The sequence below is a fragment of the Dama dama genome, chromosome 23, assembly GCF_033118175.1.
Source record: "Dama dama isolate Ldn47 chromosome 23, ASM3311817v1, whole genome shotgun sequence".
Taxonomy (NCBI): domain Eukaryota; kingdom Metazoa; phylum Chordata; class Mammalia; order Artiodactyla; family Cervidae; genus Dama; species Dama dama.
Genome location: NC_083703.1, coordinates 79,067,685 through 79,085,346, shown reverse-complemented (window position 1 = coordinate 79,085,346; position 17,662 = coordinate 79,067,685). Strand labels below are relative to the sequence as shown.

At 48.7% G+C, this 17,662-nt stretch overlaps 1 protein-coding gene across 5 annotated transcripts in view; it reads left to right on the top strand.

Moving 5' to 3' along the window:
• NFATC2 (nuclear factor of activated T cells 2) overlaps positions 1-17,662 on the top strand; it is a 158,910-nt gene that overhangs the window by 28,421 nt on the left and 112,827 nt on the right. For 3 of the 5 annotated variants that reach the window (XM_061127517.1, XM_061127515.1, XM_061127516.1), the window contains exons 2-3: positions 7,015-8,023; positions 12,175-12,346. In XM_061127517.1, the coding sequence (XP_060983500.1) occupies positions 7,015-8,023; positions 12,175-12,346 (1,181 nt within the window). The remainder of the gene's footprint in view (positions 1-7,014; positions 8,024-12,174; positions 12,347-17,662) is intronic. The other 2 variants (XM_061127520.1, XM_061127519.1) reach the window with 1 other exon arrangement.

The following is a 17,662-nucleotide window of genomic DNA, read 5'->3' as shown; positions in this document are numbered from 1 at the left end:
TCCAGAAGAAAGGAATCTGTGTCTTCCGTTGTCTAGGGCAGCCTACCTCCTCATGGGGCTCCGGAGCAGTTCCTGTCCTGGGGACACCTCAGTTTTCTGTGTTGGGGTGAAGGCCTCACGATCCAGGAAATATTCCCTTTTGTGAGTTACGGGGCTGGAGGAGCTGGGCTTCCTGAGACCAAATCTGGTTTTGCCACTTAGCAGCTGTGTGATCTTGGGCAAATTAATCACCCTCTCTGAGCCTCACTTTCCCCATTTAGAAAATGAGGACACTATCGCCTGCTTCGAAGGGCTCCTGTAAGACAAACACCAGTTTCTGTTAAATTCATAGAGTGGTTCTTGGTGTCCAGTGAGCGGTAGAGATGTGTTACGGAGAATCACTTTTGTTGTTGCAGTTAGCTTTGTTGTTCAGTCACTCAGTTATATCCGACTCTTTACAACCCCATGGACTGCAGCACGCCAGGCTTCCCCGTCCTTCACCATCTCCTGGCGCTTGCTCAAACTCATGTCCATTGAACTTAGTGTGACACTAACACTTTAGTAAGATTTAGTTGATCAGCTCCCAGGTAGCCCAGAAGAAGGACAAAGCCTGGAATGGAAGGAGTGTCAGAGGCATTCTTTACCTACCCCACGTATTTCCTGAAGGCTAGCAGAAAAAGAGAATTCAAAGTGCTGACCGATCCATTTTATTTTTATAAAGGTTTCTTCCCTTTTTCTTTTTTAAAAGAAGTCCCGGGGGGGCTGGTGTGTATCACACTTTAAGTTGTAAAATAAGGGAATGAAAACAGAAAGTGTTGGTCACTCAGTCGTGTCTGACTCTTTGTGACCCCAGGGGCTGTAGCCCACGAGGCTCCTCTGTCCATGAAATTCGCCAGGATACAGGAGTGGGTTGCAATTCCCTTCTCCAGAGGATCTTCCTGACCCAGGGATCAAACCAGGTCTCCTGCATCACGGGCAGATACTTTACCACCTGAGTCACCAGGGAAGCCAAATGAAAGCAGAGAAACTTAAATGAAAATTCTTTCCATAATAATAATACTAATATACCAAAAGGCCTTATTTATTGAGTGTTTATTTTGTGTGTTTTGGGCTTCATGTGCATGAGATGAGGTGTCAGGTGGGTACTGTCACCAACCTCAGCCCTGTGTTATACATGAGGACTCAGAGGTCCCCCAGGTCACACAGCCGGGGGGCAAGGCCGTGGAGTGGGGGGCCTCTATCCCCGTGTATTGACCGAGACCCAGATCTCCATGCAGACGCCCTGCTGTGGTGGGGCTGGAGTGGCCACTCCAGCCTTCTCGTCTTCCGGTTTCAGAGAGTGGCCAGAGGTCCCCCCAAACATTCATGGTGCCTGGATGTGGGGTGAGCCCCTGAGAACCTGATGGAAAAGGGAGGGCGGTGGTCTCTCTCTACGCGGACTCTCAGATGTCTGTTGCAGAAGCGATTTACCTGCCAGGGCTCCCAGGGAGCCGCCGTCTCGTTTCTGAGTCAGTTCAGGTGTGACTCATGGGCTGATGTTCCCAGCAGTGTTTGGGGCCTTGGCCGTGTGCAGGCCCCGGGGGAGGCCCTGGAGCTGTCGGGCCTGGAGCAGTGGTTCCCAGCTGGAGGCAGTTCTGCCTGGCAGGAGAAGTTTGGCAAGCCTGGGATGCTTCTGCTTGTTCAAACTGAGCAAGGACTGCGGATGCTACAGACGTCTAGTGGGCGGAGGCCAGCATGCCGCTAAACATCCTAGAGCCTCCACAGCAAGGAATTTTCTAGCCCCAAATGTCAGTGTTCTGGCCTGGAGAAGTGCATGGACTGTATAGTCCATGGGGTGGCAAAGAGTCGGACATGACTGAACGACTTTCACTTCACTTAAATGTCAGTAGTCCCAAGGTTGAGAATCCCTGGTCTCAGGTCTGCTGGGTTCAAGTTGCAAGACCTCAGGCAAGTTAATTAATCTGTTTGTACCTCAGTTAACTTATCTGTGAAAGGGGAGTAAACAGCGCCCATCTCATAGGTTGTGAGAATTAAGGAATGGACTACATGTAATGTACTTACATCAGAGCCTGCCATATAAATTCTCAATAAATGTTAGCTGCTGCTACTGTTGTTATTACTGTTATTATCATTGACCTTAGCCTGTCTTCAGAAAGCTCACAGTCTAGCAGGGAGACAGAGAAGTGAGTCTGTACTTGATAGACTTCCCTACATGACTCTGTAAGTTCTGGCCACCCTGCAGAGTCTGTAGTGTCTGAGCCAGCCTAGGGAAAATCAGGGAGGGCTTTCAGGAGGAGGTGGCCCAAGTGAAATCTTAATGAACAAATAGTGGCTTGCTAGGAGAAGTGAGGACAAGAGGTATGGAAGGGTGTTCTGAGCCACGGGAACAGCATGTGCAAAGGCATGGAGGCACAGAGGACCGAGAGCAGCAACCTCTGAATCCCCTATCTCTGCTCCACTCCGTCTCTTTCTGAACACTGAGGCATCGAGTGTGGGCCAGGTGCCTCCCACGGCACGTGAGATGGTTTTATGCTCTCCTATGGGCACATTACATAAGAGGGCCATCCTCTTGGCAAAGCTGCTTCCCTTTAATCTCCTTAGAAGGAGTGAGGCCTCCATCAGGCGTCATTGTATCTTTAATGCCTTTCTTTCCTGACATTTGCCATTTCCTCCTCCCACTTCCAGCTTTGAAAAAATGTAGACTTTCTAGGGTAGTGGAAATGTCCTACATCTTGATTGTGGTGATGGATACAAGGGACTAGAACATTGGGCGAAACTCACTGAGCTGCACATTCAAAATCTGTAGAAATAAGGCCTTACTTACAAAATGAGCATCGAGGAGGAAAAACGTGGGCCTGAGGCTGGGAGACTTGGGCTAGCAACGGTGTCTCACTTGAATTTAGTAACTTTTATTTTGATTGTATTTTTACCCTCCCTTCTATTTATGGAGGTGACACTGATTTTCCATTTGTGGCAGCAGTGTGAAGTTTCCTTAAAAAAAAAAAAAAGAAGTCATATGTGAATGAATTTAAATAGAAATATTAAGTAAATAATATTCACTGGTGGTACATGAATATAGCAAAGATCATGCAAGTGGTGAGAAAAGCAAGCTCTTTGGAAACCCTTCTGAGAGAATTGGGTGCTTCTGAAATGAAAGAAACTTGGCCCAGGGCTGCGTGGGCATGGCGCGGGCTGCAGGGGAGCTGTCTGCAAGGGTGGCAGCGATTTACAGACCCAGCGAGGAACCCTCGCTACTCAAAGGGATAGCTGAACGAGGAGCCTTTTGTCTGTGAGAATTACTGTCAAATGCCCAGGCGACTGAGAATTAAATAATTATAAATTACCTCCATATTCTTTGCTTGTGGGTAAACTTTCAAAATCCCGGGGAGAGAAAAGAAAAAGACACTCTACTGCTTGGATTAATTAAAACCAATGTAAATACTTTAAATGCTTTTGCTCAGCGGAGACTGGCCTTTCTGTTTTTCATCGCTGCCCAAGAGTCTGAGTGATGTGTGTTTTTAAGTTTTCTGTGACTTTCACATCAGCCCGAGGAGGGTGTTTCTGTTAAGATGCAGCTCAGTTTTTCTGATAAGGCTGGAATTTTTGCTAAGAGGCTTTCTGTGTTTTGTTTTGCAGACTGTTGTCAAACATGGATTTGACCTGGATCTCTTCCTAGATTAAAAATCTGTCCTCTCTTACCCCTCAGGAAGGGGTGTGTGTGTGTGTGTGTGTGTGTGTGTTTGCAGGCCCAAATGCAAGTTGATAATGAACTGCAGCTTTACGAGAATCTTAGACCCTACAGACTCTAGCTAGAAAAATGAAAAGATTTCAGAGCCAGAAGCAGCCTAGGAGACAGATTGGGTTTAATATTGTCCTATTCCAAATGAGGCGGTCAAGACCTAGAGAGAGTGGGGGACTTTTCCAAGGTCACACAGCTAGTTTGTGGCAGAGGAGGACTGGGACTCAATTCCCTGCTTCCCAAACCAGGTGTCATTACTCGAGATCATCTCACGTCACTCTGCTCCCCTTGGAACGGAATAAAATAAAAACATGTCCATTGAAAATTGTATTTCTACTCTCAACATAATACAGAAATCAGAGTCTCCTTTCTGCCTCTGCCCCGTTATTAATACTTAGTTCTTCTCCTTGGAGGAGGTCCCTGTTACCTGAGACGTCCAGAGAAAAACCTATGTACCCATCAGCATTGTGTGTGTGTGTGTGTGAGTGTGTGTACACACTCACCCTCTGTTTCTATCTTATGCATACTGTGTGCATCTTTAACACTATCTGCTGGTCATTATATATCAATGCAAAAAGAACCTTTTCCACCCTTTTATAGCTGCATTATATCTCACTGTATGAACGACAGAATTTAACCCATCCCCAGCCAATGGATAGAAAGTTACTTCCAGTTCAGGGGGATTAAGAACAGGGCTGGACTAATTAAACTTATGAACACATCACATTGCACACAGGAGTATACCCGCAGGAGAGATTTCTGAAAGTGCCATTGCGTGGTTTCAAGTGTACATGTGTTTGGAATTTTGATATTATCAAATCACCCCCTCTTGAGGTTCTGTCTGTCTACCTTTTGGTTTCGATGTTGGCATCTTTGGGTAGCAATTTAAATATTTCGTGCTTTATTCATTTATTCAGCAGACTGACAATATTCTTGGAGGGCCTGCTTTGTGGGAGATCCTGTCCAGGCGTTAGGGGTGCAGTGGGGGCTGAGGGAGCTGGGTGAGAGGCCAACGGTATAAGCAAGTAGCTGGAGAATTACTGAATTAGAATTGTGAGGAGCGCAGTGGAGCAGAGCAGGGACATGTGCGTGGGGTCTGATCTCGTCTAGAAGGTTGGAAAGACTTCTGGGAGCGTGTGACACTTCAGCAAAACTCCAGTGAAGGAGTGGCCTCAGTTACCCAGAGAAGAGGGCTGGGTGGGGTTGGGGAAGGAGCTGTTGAGCCAAGGGAACAGCAAGTGCAAAGGTCCTGAGGCAGAAAAGAGCTTGGCACTTTCTGAGAAGACCAGCCAGCTCGGCCAGAGTCCAGAGAGAGAGGAGAGGCCGGAGGGGCAGCAGAGGCTCCGCCTGGCCGGCCTAGTTGAGGTTATCCTGACCCCGGGAGCTGCGGAAAGTCATTTCTGGGCTCCCAGCTGAGGAGGGGCACCACGCAAACCCTGTAAGATCAGCTCAGCTAAACCAGACAGCATCTCCTCCAGGGCGGCCGGCCCAGAAAATGCGGAGAGGAAGAGGAGCATCTCTGTGCACGGCCACCGATGCTGCTGCTACAGCGCAAACGCCAGCCACGGGCTCCGTGTGCGCGAGCAGGGGCGCCTTCGTTCCGATAAAACTTTATGAACACACACAACCAGCTTCGGTCCACGGGCTGGTGTTTGCCTGCCCTTTAGCAGGATGCAGTCTCTAAATAGATAAGGTCTGATGTGACATGAGCTGCTAACAGGGGTTAGTGGAGAAAAGGTGGCCGGGAAACGGGGTGGAGAATGATCTTTTTGATGGGCCGGTCATGGGAGCTGCTGACTGAGCAGGCGTGTGAAGGAGTGGAAGGGCAGCAGCCAGGTGGAGGTCGCCATGGCAGAGAGTTTCCAGGGAGAGGGGATTCCGCAGCAGGAGCTGCTTGAAGAACGGGCGACGAAGTCAGCAGGGCTGGTGCGGGGTCAGCCTGGGGAGAGGCGGGTGGGGAGACAGGCCGGGGCCAGCCCGTGCTGAGGGCTGTCCTGGGGACATCTCGGGGACAGCCTTTGAGCTGGATTTCACTTTCCAGTGGACATTTCAATAGACGTCTGCATGGAGAGCAGAGCAGAGAAGGGGAGTGTGGAAACGGGCAGACCAGGGAGGGGGCGACTGGCTCAGTGGGCGAGGGTGGCAGGAGGGGGCGGCAGGTGACTTGACTTGTTTCTGTTTTAATAGAGGAGTCAGACTTAGCTGATGGATTGGGCTTAAGGGCAGGAAAGAGTGGAGGCTGACCCCAGTAGAAGGAGAGGGTGTGTGTGTGTTTGTGTGTGTGGGGGGGTCTCTGTTGACTCTCCGAGCTTGAAGGAGGGGCAGGATGGGGGGGGGGGTGGAAACAAACAGTAGTTCCCTTGCTAATTTCATCCTCCAGCCAGTGGGTTCTTTCAAGATGGCAGCAGAAGCCTGAGTTAGGTGGCCACAATTAAAGAAAAAATTGGATCATTTTGTATCCACTGATTTTACTAGTTTGGGAGCTCTGTAGTTATGGCTGTCTTTTGGGGGCCGAGTAGCTCATCTGTGGAATTTCCAGTCCTGTTTGTTCTGTATTTGGGTGACTCCCTTCCCCTCCCTGGACCTCAGTTTCCTCATCTGCAAAATGGCATGAGATGAGAGATGGCTCGGGAGTCTGGGCTGGAAATGAAGCTGCGTTTTACACGCGGGCACAAACATCTAGGATTTGAGCCCAGAGAGGGCTCCAGAGCTGGTGTGGCCTCCCCCTTGCATTCCTGCCGCTGCATCACACGGGGAGGATGATCAGACCGGCCTCGGTCAGTGTTTTTCGAACTGTGGGTCACGACCCACCGATGGGACAGGAAATCTGTTTAATGAGTTATGACCAGCATTTAAACAAAGTAACCCCAGACAGGAGGATAGATAAGAGTGCATCAGGGTAAGTATTGTTTGGGGAAGCTTTTGTTTCAGTGGCCAGTGAATATGATGGCGTGAACTGAATTGTGAAATAAAAGGGCACCTCCTCTAAGGGACAGAAGTTTGGAAGCCTTCGGGCGGCCGGCCTTCCAGGTCTCTGGCTGAGGCTGCACGCTGGGCCGGCCGTGCTCCTGTGCTAAACTCTCCCCGCTTTGGTCTCTGTTCAGGGAACCTGGGATCAAGTCGCCTCAATTTCCTTCTGTGAGAGAAGGAGGTTCTAGCTTTGGGGTTTGGCGCGGTGGGGATTTAAAAAAAAAGAAAAGAAAACAGGAGGCAAAACCCAACCTGTGATTGCTCTGCATGGGGAGTTGTGTTTTAGAGGCTTAAAAAGACCCCTCCTTCCCTCCTTCTCTTTCCAGAAGAACCGAGCGCACATAAGGTGGCCAGCCCACCCTCCGGACTCTACCCCGATGATGTCCTGGACTATGGCCTCAAGCCATACAGCCCCCTGGCCAGTCTCTCTGGCGAGCCCCCCGGCCGGCTGCGAGAGCCGGATAGGGTGGGGCCCCAGAACTTTCTGAGCCCGGCCAAGCCACCGGGGGCCTCGGGCCTGAGCCCTCGGATCGAGATCACTCCATCCCACGAACTGATACAGGCAGGGGGGCCGTTCCGCGTGAGAGACACTGGCCTCCTGGGCGAGCAGCCGCCCCTGCCGGGGGTGGCGGCCACCCCGAGGTTCACGCTGCCCGTGCCGGGCTTCGAGGGGTACCGCGAGCCGCTTTGCTTGAGCCCCGCTAGCAGCGGCTCCTCTGCCAGCTTCATTTCCGACACCTTCTCCCCCTACACCTCGCCCTGCGTCTCGCCCAACAACGGCGGGCCCGACGACCTGTGCCCCCAGTTTCAAAACATCCCTGCTCATTATTCCCCCAGAACCTCGCCAATAATGTCACCTCGAACCGGCCTCGCTGAGGACAGCTGCCTGGGCCGCCACTCACCCGTGCCCCGTCCGGCCTCCCGCTCCTCGTCGCCTGGCACCAAGCGGCGGCATTCGTGTGCCGGGGCCTCGGTTGCCCCACTGCCCGGAGCCTCACCCCAGCGCTCGCGGAGCCCCTCGCCGCAGCCCCGGGACGACGGCGCCCCCGCCGGGTACCCCCCCTCGGCCGGCCCTGCCGTCCTCATGGATGCCCTGAACAGCCTCGCCAGCGACTCGCCCTGTGGGATCCCCCCCAAGATGTGGAAGACCAGCCCCGACCCGTCGCCGGTGTCCGCCGCCCCGCCCAAGGCCGGCCTGCCCCGCCACCTCTACCCGGCCGTGGAGTTCCTGGGCCCCTGCGACCAGGAGGAGAGGAGGAACTCGGCCCCCGAGTCCATCTTGCTGGTGCCGCCCACCTGGCCCAAGCAGCTGGTGCCCGCCATTCCCATCTGCGGGTGAGTCCGGCTCTGGAAAGGATTTACTCGCGGCCCGCTTTTCAGAGGAGGTTTTCTGGTGATGAGCATGGGACTCGGGGTGGGCTGGGCTGATTTTCAATCCTGGCTATCTCTGTTCTTGGCTGCCAGATCTCGAAATTCTCTGGGGAAGAGAATCTCTGGGTGGCAGTTTTCCCATCCGTAAAGTGGGTATAAGGGTACCTGACTTCCTGGATGGCTGTTAGGAGGATGCAGTCCTGGGGCGCCTGTGATGGCTCCTAAGGCACCTGGCATGTTCACTCATTCGCTTATTTAACAAGTATTTATCCAACACCCACTGTGCGCCAGGTACTCTCAACAGGTGTTGGGGAGAAAAGGGTGAACAAAATGGGAAAGACAGTCTGCCTTCGTGGAGCTGACATTCTAGTAAGCACAAAGGTAGCTTCAACACATGAGATTTACTGTCTTTTTATAAGAAGAACTGATGTTGGTGGGCATCTGCTGTGTGTTTCGATATTGCAATCAGTGATACGGAGGCCCTCTGAAAGTGTGGGAGCCGGAATCTTCAAGGAGCTTCAAATCTTGGCGGACTGAAGTGTGTAGACGTGGGGGTCTCCCGGTCTGGACCTGAGTCCTGGCTCACAGGCCGTGTGATCCTGGGCATGTGAGTGGCTGCCATCCTGCTGTGCCCAGATCAGGCATCACTAGTCACGCAGGGTTCTCTCTCGTTGAGCACCTTTTTGATGCTATGCCCAAGGCAGACGTTGCCAATCAATCAGAATCTTCATCCTCATTGAGCACCTCTCTGCGCCTGGGTTCATTACCTGTGAGGTGAGGATAATAACGGTACCTACCTCATTAATTTTTTTTAAGAATTAGGTGAGAGAATATATAGCAAACTCAACAAAGAACCTACATAAGTTGGAGCTCATGAAAGAGACAGTTGTTATTGTTATCAGGGGAATCTTATCATTGTAGAGGAAGCACTTTGTTGCTTCCTGGTTGATGAGCTGGCTGCTAGGAGACTGAGCTCCCAGTAGATGTCAGAGTGATGATACTGGCGATCCTCGTCACCAGCATGCCAGGAGGCTTGCTGTGTGCCTGGCACGCTTCTAATACGCTCTCTCTCTGAATTATGTCAGGCAATTCCCCCCCAAACCTGGTTTGTTTATATATTTGTCTTCATTTCAATGATAAGGAAAATGAGGTGCACAGCAATTGGGAGCAGATACTATTTTATCAGGTGAAGAATCAAAGCCTTTTGCTGTTACCATTACTCCAGTGGTTTTTAAAGTGTTATTTGCTTTTAGCAAGTGCAAGCCTTTTTTTTTTTTTTTTCAAGTAAAATGTTGAATGCCAAAATCCCCCTACTCCCCTGCACCCCAGACCGAAATGGGCTGAACGGAGCTTCTGGTCTTCAGGACAGGTTCTGAGAACACTAGTGCCATCATAGGTCGGTCAGTGTCCCGTAAGAACAGGAGTTTCTGGGTTTCACATATTCAATGACTGCCTCTGTGTAGGGGCTACTCCCAGCTGTGGACAGAATGTGCGGTCATTTCAAAGGCCTTCTGGCCACGGAGCTCTGAGGCTCAAGTTTCCTGGAGCCACCTTAGGGCTGCCAATCAAGAACACCACCTGCTGCAGGGTGAGAAATCGGGGCTCAGAGAGGTGAAGAGACACGCCCATCAGTACCCAGCTCGATCATGACCAAGTTGGAAACCAGAATTTGAGATTCCTGATGCCCTTGTTCTTTCTAATCAACTCCTGGATCCATCTCCAAAACATGACTTGTGTCATGATTGGGAGTGAGGAGGAACATTAATGTAAGATATGATTGTGAGGCATTTATCTGAGACTTTTTTGTATATGAAACCCTTTCCTCTCTATTATGTGGCTTGATCTGAGAGGTTCTGATGGGTTAGAGTCCTTCCGCCCCTTGCAAGTGCCAATCTGTGCCCGCCAGTGAGATATTTCCAAGAGTTTTCTATTAGATTGAGAGGATGGGTCATTCAAAGAAGTCTCATGATGATATTTATCTCAGGGAGTGTGGATAACTCCACAGGGGCTGAAGTTCAAGTGCAGAATGTCAGATTCATTCCAGTGGTCTGAGTCTTAAGAGTGTATTCTAATTGTTCTAGAAGCAAACAAAGTTAGAAGTTGGTACTTAGGGGTATTGCATTGAATCTTCTACTCACTATTTTTTGATTAATACAGGGGTGGAGTGATTTTTCAATAAGCCTTATTTTTCTAACTTTAAACAATTTTAAACAGAATATGAGAATAAGAATATGTAACACAGAGGGCACCCTGGTTGTAGGCAGAAGCTTGAAGGCATCTTGGAACTGTAGCCAAGGTAGAAATAAAGGCACTTTGGACACCCCGAGATTGCAGGGTTAGAGGGACTTAAAGGGGCAATGTCATTATAAAGAATGACTAGAGATTTGCTTGCATAGTGAGGATGTAAGTATAAGTTGAGTTGTATGTTCAGGTTAAGCTGTAGCACTGATGGAGTTTGTGGGGTTGTCCCCCTCTCTCCTTGGAACTGCTCTAATAGAGAAGGATTAGAATTGACCTCATTGCAAATGCTTAATTAAGTCCAGTTGATAATGTTAGCTTCTAGCAGTTCTGGACTTAGCAGGAAAGACTATCCTGATTAGATTAATGTTTCCTCCTGCATGTGAAAAATCAGGACACAGTGACCCAAATTCATGCATTTGCAGCTTCAAAGCTACTTTGAACATACGAGGGTTCTTTGAAATAAAACTCCTTGTTCATTCTTTCATTTATCCTTCCATTTGTTCATCCGCCCACGCACTGAATATTCATGGAAGACCAGGCACTGCTGTAGACTCATTCCATGAATTAAATATTTTCTTGAACCTATTTTAAATAAATTAGTAAGATAAGACATGAGGTAGAGGTGTGGAAGAAGCAAGAGGCTTAAACTGGAGCTTTGACTATGTCTTCCTCTGTGATCTTGGGAAAATGTTTTTAGATTCTCTGGGACTCTGACTGCATGCTCTAGATGTAGATTGTCAAGCCTTCAGTCATCTCTTCAATGACAATTCCAAGCTCATATCAAGTACCTGTTGTGTGTGCTGGGTAGGGTTGAGATTTTACAGTAAAATTAAACTTAATGGCTTGACCTCAAAGATCTTACAACTTTCAATACGATTAATACTATAGTCAGATTGTCTGACACTACCAATACCATTAATACAGATTGTCAACAGGAAGTAACGTTTATTTGAAATATACAATATATTACATGAAAAATAATTATAGCTGATATTTACTGAGCATTTATTGTGCATAAGCCCTTTCTATGATCTCAGTGTCCCCACTTCATAGTTGAGGAAGCTAAGGCCTAGGGAGATAGAGGTATTTGCTCAAAGCCACACAGGTATTTGGAGATGGAGCTGGGACTTGAGCTTGGGTGTGTAATTCCAGCCTTACTCTTGACCTGTAGTCCTCATTTAATTGTAGGGAGTCGGAATGGTTTGGCTCATCCATGCCAAAACCGGACACCTCTCTGTGGTCAGATGTTCTACACTTGACCCGAGAAGTAATGACTATGACTGGGAATGGCCTCTTTCAAAATTTATTTTTATTGAGATAATCAGACATAGAAATAAGAGCTGGAAAAGCACTTCAGATGCCATCTAGTCCATTTGTGGTTATAGGAGATTGAGAATAAAAGAGTTGAAGTTGCTTACTTAAAGTCACACGGCAGGTTAGTGACCCAATGGGACCCCTGATTTCTGTTACAGAGTTCCTTGTCCCACACTTACTCCTTTGGGGAAAAGAAAACATCCTGACTAAGGGCTATCCTTTAGAGGTGGGAGGTGATAGTTTTCAAAATTCCCAGAGGAAAAGAAGTTGCAGCAGTTAGAAACATGCTAGGACTAACATGTCATGAAATTAGCTTCAGAAATTGAGACGTCAGTCATTCCGTTTTCATCAAGACGGGAGAGAAAACAGAGGAGGAAGATCTGTACCTTGTGAAGTACCCGGCCCATCATGTCTCAGGAACGTGTGTCTCCCAGCAGCCAGCATTTTACCGTGGGCCTGCTGGATGGTTTTCAGGAAAGGGGCTGTTCAGGTTTATTGTGCAGGGTGACCGGGTGTGGCTCCCCGCGCACCTGACCGCTTCTGTCTGCTCTTCCTTCCAGCATCCCAGTGACGGCCTCCCTCCCTCCGCTCGAGTGGCCGCTCTCCCACCAGTCCGGCGCCTACGAGCTGCGGATCGAGGTGCAGCCCAAGCCACACCACCGGGCGCACTACGAGACGGAAGGCAGCCGCGGGGCCGTGAAGGCTCCGACGGGTGGCCACCCTGTCGTCCAGGTATGGACTCGCGTCCCCTCCCTCTGGTGTCCTCCTGGGTCACCGGGCCGCTCGCTTCTGCTGGGCTGTTTGGTGCTGGTGAGACTGCGGTGCGTGTCTCAGCTTCCTATTCCTCCAAGGGATGGGAAGTCTGAGATTGAGTGTCGGAAGCTAATAAAGCCACTCAGGAGCCAGGAAAAAAGTCTTCCTGGCCTGCATAAGGATTGAAGTGATATTCATGCTGTCTTCTTCCTTCTCTTTCTGATTGAGAAACTACTATAGTTGAGTAGAGGTGTCTGGATTGAAGGTTTCTGAAGCCATCATTTTGTGTTTAAATTTTAGGTGAGAGTCCATTAAGGAAAATCAGCATATTGAAAAGTGGGAAAAAGTTAAAACTACACACAGTCCAACTACCTAGAATAAATTTTTTTTTTTTTTTTTACCATTTTGATATGTTTCCTGTTGGCTGTTTTCTATTCACAAACATAACAATGTCTGTCACTGTACATTCATATACTTGATGTTACAGTAGCTTGTACTTCTGATTTTTTTTTTCTCTTTACATTATACCCAGAGCATGTCCTATTGTTTTTTCCTTAATCATTATCTTTTATGTCTGTGGCTTTTGATTTAACCTCAGATATTTTTTCAAAATAAGTAGAGAATTGTTTTGTTTTGTTTTTTCATTTCCCTCCAAAATGATCAGAGTTAAAATATTCTTAATTGTATAGTCTGGTTAACCAGCAACTGCTGACTGATGCCTGCCTGCCAACTCGTACATTTAACACAGCCTCTGAGCCATGGGGGAAGCCTAATAGATCTAAATTAATTTAACTCTTTTTTTTTAACTTGCCTTAAAGTGAAGGCAAAGTATTTAAAAGTATAAAGTGAGGGCAGAGTGTAAGTGAAGGCAAAATACTTATCCAGGTGTTCTGTTTTAAGAATCTGACGGGGCCTCAGAACCTTTGAGAGTAGTTGTTAAAAATGCAGATTCTCGAGCATCTCCTGGAGCTGCGGGATATGAATACAGTTCAGACAAAAAGCAAACGTACAAAGCTAAAACCCTAAAATTTCCACAGGCAGCTTTGAGTGTGTACGCCTGGGTAAGGACTTGGTGATACCAGTTGGAATTTCCACATCCTGGTGGCTGTTTGTTTGGAGTCTAACATCACAGTTGCGGGGGGATTTGTTTTGTTCACTGCTTCTTTTCATTTACCACCTGGTACGTTTTCCTCTTTCTTTGCACGTCTAGTAATTGTTCACTGTAGTGTAATTGTAGTAATTGATAATTGATAAGTGTAGTAACTGTGTAGTGATACTGGGATGGTGATGTGTCCTGGGCGTTGTAGAGACTCTTGCTTTTGCTGTCTTCCTCTAAAGGTAGTTCAGCTGCTGGCCAGTCACTTTGAACTTTCACAGGTTTGATTTTACTCTGTTATGGTGGACCTGTGCAAAGCCCGAGGTGTTCCCCATACCGTTCAGCTTCATTGGGTTAGCCACTGAAGTCCTTCTTTTGTGGATCTAGTTGAGGCTTGGTTTTGAATTTTTACTTAAAAGTTTTTGTTTATTTATCTATTTTTGGCTACACTAGGCCTTTGTTGCTGCATGCCGGCTTTTTTCTCTAGTTGCAGAGAGCGGGGGCCACTCTCGAGTTGCGGTGCGCGGGCGTCTCATTTCTGTGGCTTCTCTTGTGGTGGAGCGTGGGTTCGCTGGCACGTGGGTTTCATTAGGCGAGGCGTGTGGGCTCAGTAGCTGGGGCTCCAGCATTCTCGAGTGTGGGCTCAGTAGTTGTGGGATGGGCTAGTTGCCCCGAGGCATGCGGGATCTTCCCAGACCAGGGATCGAACCTGTGTCCTCTTCATTGAAAGGCAGATTCTCCACCTCTGGACAGCCAGGGAAGTCACAGACTTGGTTTTAGACTGTGTGAAGGCAGGTCCAAAGTAGGCTTTCCTCTAAGACATGACCTCACTCTTAAGGCCTAGTCTTCTCGGATGCTTTTTGGGGAGGTCACTCCTCTCTGATGGGCTAGATTTCCGATCCTCCAGCTCCGCCGAACCTCTAGCTTCTCTGTTTCCCTTTTTACCCTATGGCTTCCTCTTTCTGGTAAACCCTGCACATTTCCCCTGTGATTGCCCAGCCCAGCCCTTGGTCATGGACTTGGGGAACCCCCCACCCCCTTCCTCCTCTCTGATGCTCTACCCACGGTTTCTAGCTGCTTCCACAGCCTGGGACTCTGAACCCTGCCCCCACCCCTTGCTCAGAAGGACCACCGTGTTCTGTTTGAACTCCACGCTCTGGATGTGGGAAGGAAAGTGTCCCCAGGCAGAGAGCTGCAGGGAACATGGGTTCACCTCGCGTGTTTCCTTTCCCTCATGGACCACGGTCGTATGCTGCCTGCTGTCTAATGCCTGAAAGCAGTTGGCTTATCTTTTCTCTGGGTTGAAAAGGCACATCCGTCTTTATCCTTTCATGACCTTCGATCTCAAATATACTCAGCATTGTTTTAACTTTTTATTTTATATTGGAATGTAGCCGATTAACAATGTTGTGATAGTTTCAGTGGACAGTGAAGGGACTCAGCCATACATACCCATTCTCTCCTAACTGCCTCCCCCCACCCCGAAAGCAGTTGACTTATAAACCTTTGTTGTATTTTATAGTTGTTTATGATGGTAGGGCTGGTCTGGTATTATTTGCTCCATCATGCTTGAAAAGTGAATTTTGGAAAATAAAATCTTCATATCATTATCAAGTGAGGCTTATCTGCTCTAGGACAAGAACCTCCTGGCCTGGAGGCAGTGGAAGGGTATGTTGGAGTCAAAGCCTTTGGTTGTAACGGACAGAGAAACTCATTCCAAGCCAGTGAGCAAGGGGGGAGGTATAAGGAGCCTACTGGAGTTACATACAGTCAGGTCAGGAGATTGAGCTCAAGAAGAACCTGGGCTCATGGTCACGAGTCTGAGGTTTATTTCTCTGCTCAGTCAGTCCAGTAACAGGTGGACACAATCTGCAGGAATTTGCCGAGCACCTGCCCTTTGCCATCTGCTTAATGCTGAGGTTCAGTAAAGACTGAGAGAGAAGCTATGGTCTTCTTCTCTATGGAGCTCACGACCTGGGGGTATAAAGTTGCTGACTTAAATAATCATGCAAACAATAACATTGCAAACTGTGGCAAGTGGCAGGAAGGAAGCGTGCAGGAGGCTCTGGGCGCGTAAGATGGAGAAGTCAGTGTAGACAGGGGAAGGTTTCCCTGGTAAGATGTCCTTGAAGATGAGACCAGGGCTGAGGATGCGTGGTGGGAACAGCGGGTGCAAATGCCCGGGGGCAGAAGGAAGCAAGCTGCGGCAGAGGAACATGAGGAAGCCAAGGTAGCTGGATTGTAAAGGGCCAGGGGGAGGGAGCAGGGGGCCGGAGCGTGGGCAGCCTGGTCAACCAGGGGGAGGCTCTGGCTTTCAGCCTGGCGCAGGAAAAGCAGGGAAGAAACAAGAAGAGTTGGGAGGCTCTGCTCACGGTGTCTGTCCTCAAGGGGCCGTGTGGTATCTTTGCACTCTGATTATTCAACAAGTGTTTGTGGAGCACTGCTCTGTTCCAGGCATGGTTCTAGATTCTGGGATATGGTATGAACGAAACAGCCAGAAACCCTCACCCCCATGAGCTTACAGTTTAGCAAGATGATGCAAATAATAGTTAACACTTAGCGAGCACTTATCGCGTGTCAGACCCTTTTCCAAGTGATGTCTGTGTTAAGTTAAATTAAACTTATTTAATCCTCAGAAAAGCCCCAGGAAGTAGTTACAGTTAGGTCAAGGAGATGTGAAGGACCTTACTCAAGGTCTTAGCTCTCGAATGGTGGACTCAGAATTTGGACTCTGGTGTCTGGCTTTGCCTGCTAGACAGCTTTTCTCATCTTCCACATATCTCTGCAGACCAACTTTCCCTGCCTCCTCGTTCTCACCAGACAGAGAAGACCTGGTGGAAAGATGCCCGCACCTCCTGCCTGTCAGCTTTTCTATGTTGTCTTAATTCTAGTCCCTCACCAGCTTGTTGGAGTCCAAATCCTGACCTTTAGGGATATTCTAGTTGGCTCTGATTAGGGAGGGTGCCACCCGCTGGTCCAGTTAGCTTGGCCAGAGAGGTCAGACCATATGCAGTGCAAGGCTTTGCTCACCCATTCATTAAGGGCTGGGGCCGTGGGAAGTTCCAGAAAAGGAAGTGGACTGTAGATGCAGTTCTGAAGATGTCCTCTACACCGTGCCTGGCATTCACGCTTCTCCTTCCAGCAGCTCCCCAGGATCCATCTTTTTTGGCCACATATGCAACAGGCAGGATAGTAAGTTCCATGACCAGGGATCAAACCTGCGCCCCCCCCACCCCACCTCCCACAGTGGGGCCACTGCTCCGTCAGGGAAGGCCCTCTGCCCCTCTCCTGGTTCCTTACTTTGAAAACCCAAAGTATGACTTAAAAATTTATAGCCATATCCTCAAAAGACACAAAGTGAAGCTTTTTTTTTTTCTAAATCATTTGAATAGATTGGGTTTTCTTCAAAATGAAATGTGCTAACCCCTGATTTGTTTTAGCATAGGAAGTCTTTTTTTTTTTTTTTTAATAACCTCTTTGAAAAATGAAAAAAAGAGGGGCTTTAAGAAGACAAGGACTCTTAACCTTTAAGGAGGTGTGAAAACCTCTGTCAAACCCTGGAGGCTCGCCCTTCCAGTCCCAGGAGAGCCCTGTCTCGTCCCTTGCCTAGGTGCTTCTGCCGGCCTCTCTCTTGGTCTCTGCCTGTGTCTCTCCTTCCATCCGTGTCTATTTCTGTACTGTGCCCTGGCTCCCTTTCCTCCCTCTCAGTGATTGGTTGCCACACGATAGAATCACTTTTTCTGTACGCCTAGTGGTTTTATGCGCCTCTTTATATGAAAATAAAATGAGTGCACGGCATTTCTTTCGCTTTCTTTAAATATAAAATTGCAAATCTTAAGCACATGCCCTGTTCCGCTGTTTTCTCTTTTTCTTTTGTCTTTTCTCTCTCTTGAATGTCAGTTGGTCTGGGAAGAAAGTCTGCTCCAAACTTTAAATGCTTTTCAGATCTCATGACTCATTCATTCGGTGAATATTTTGTTGAGGACCTGCAGTGTGCCAGGCACTGATAAAGTACTGATGGGTGTGAGATGGATGAGGTCTGTGCCCTGGTGGAACTCGGGGGGGTGGGCAGGACGTGCCAAGCAGACCAGGATGGTTTGGTGTGACTGTTGCGGAGATGTGGGTGGGTCAGGCAGGCCAGATGAGGCCATCTGGGATTATACCATGGACCTCAAGGTAGATGGTGACAGCTGATTGGG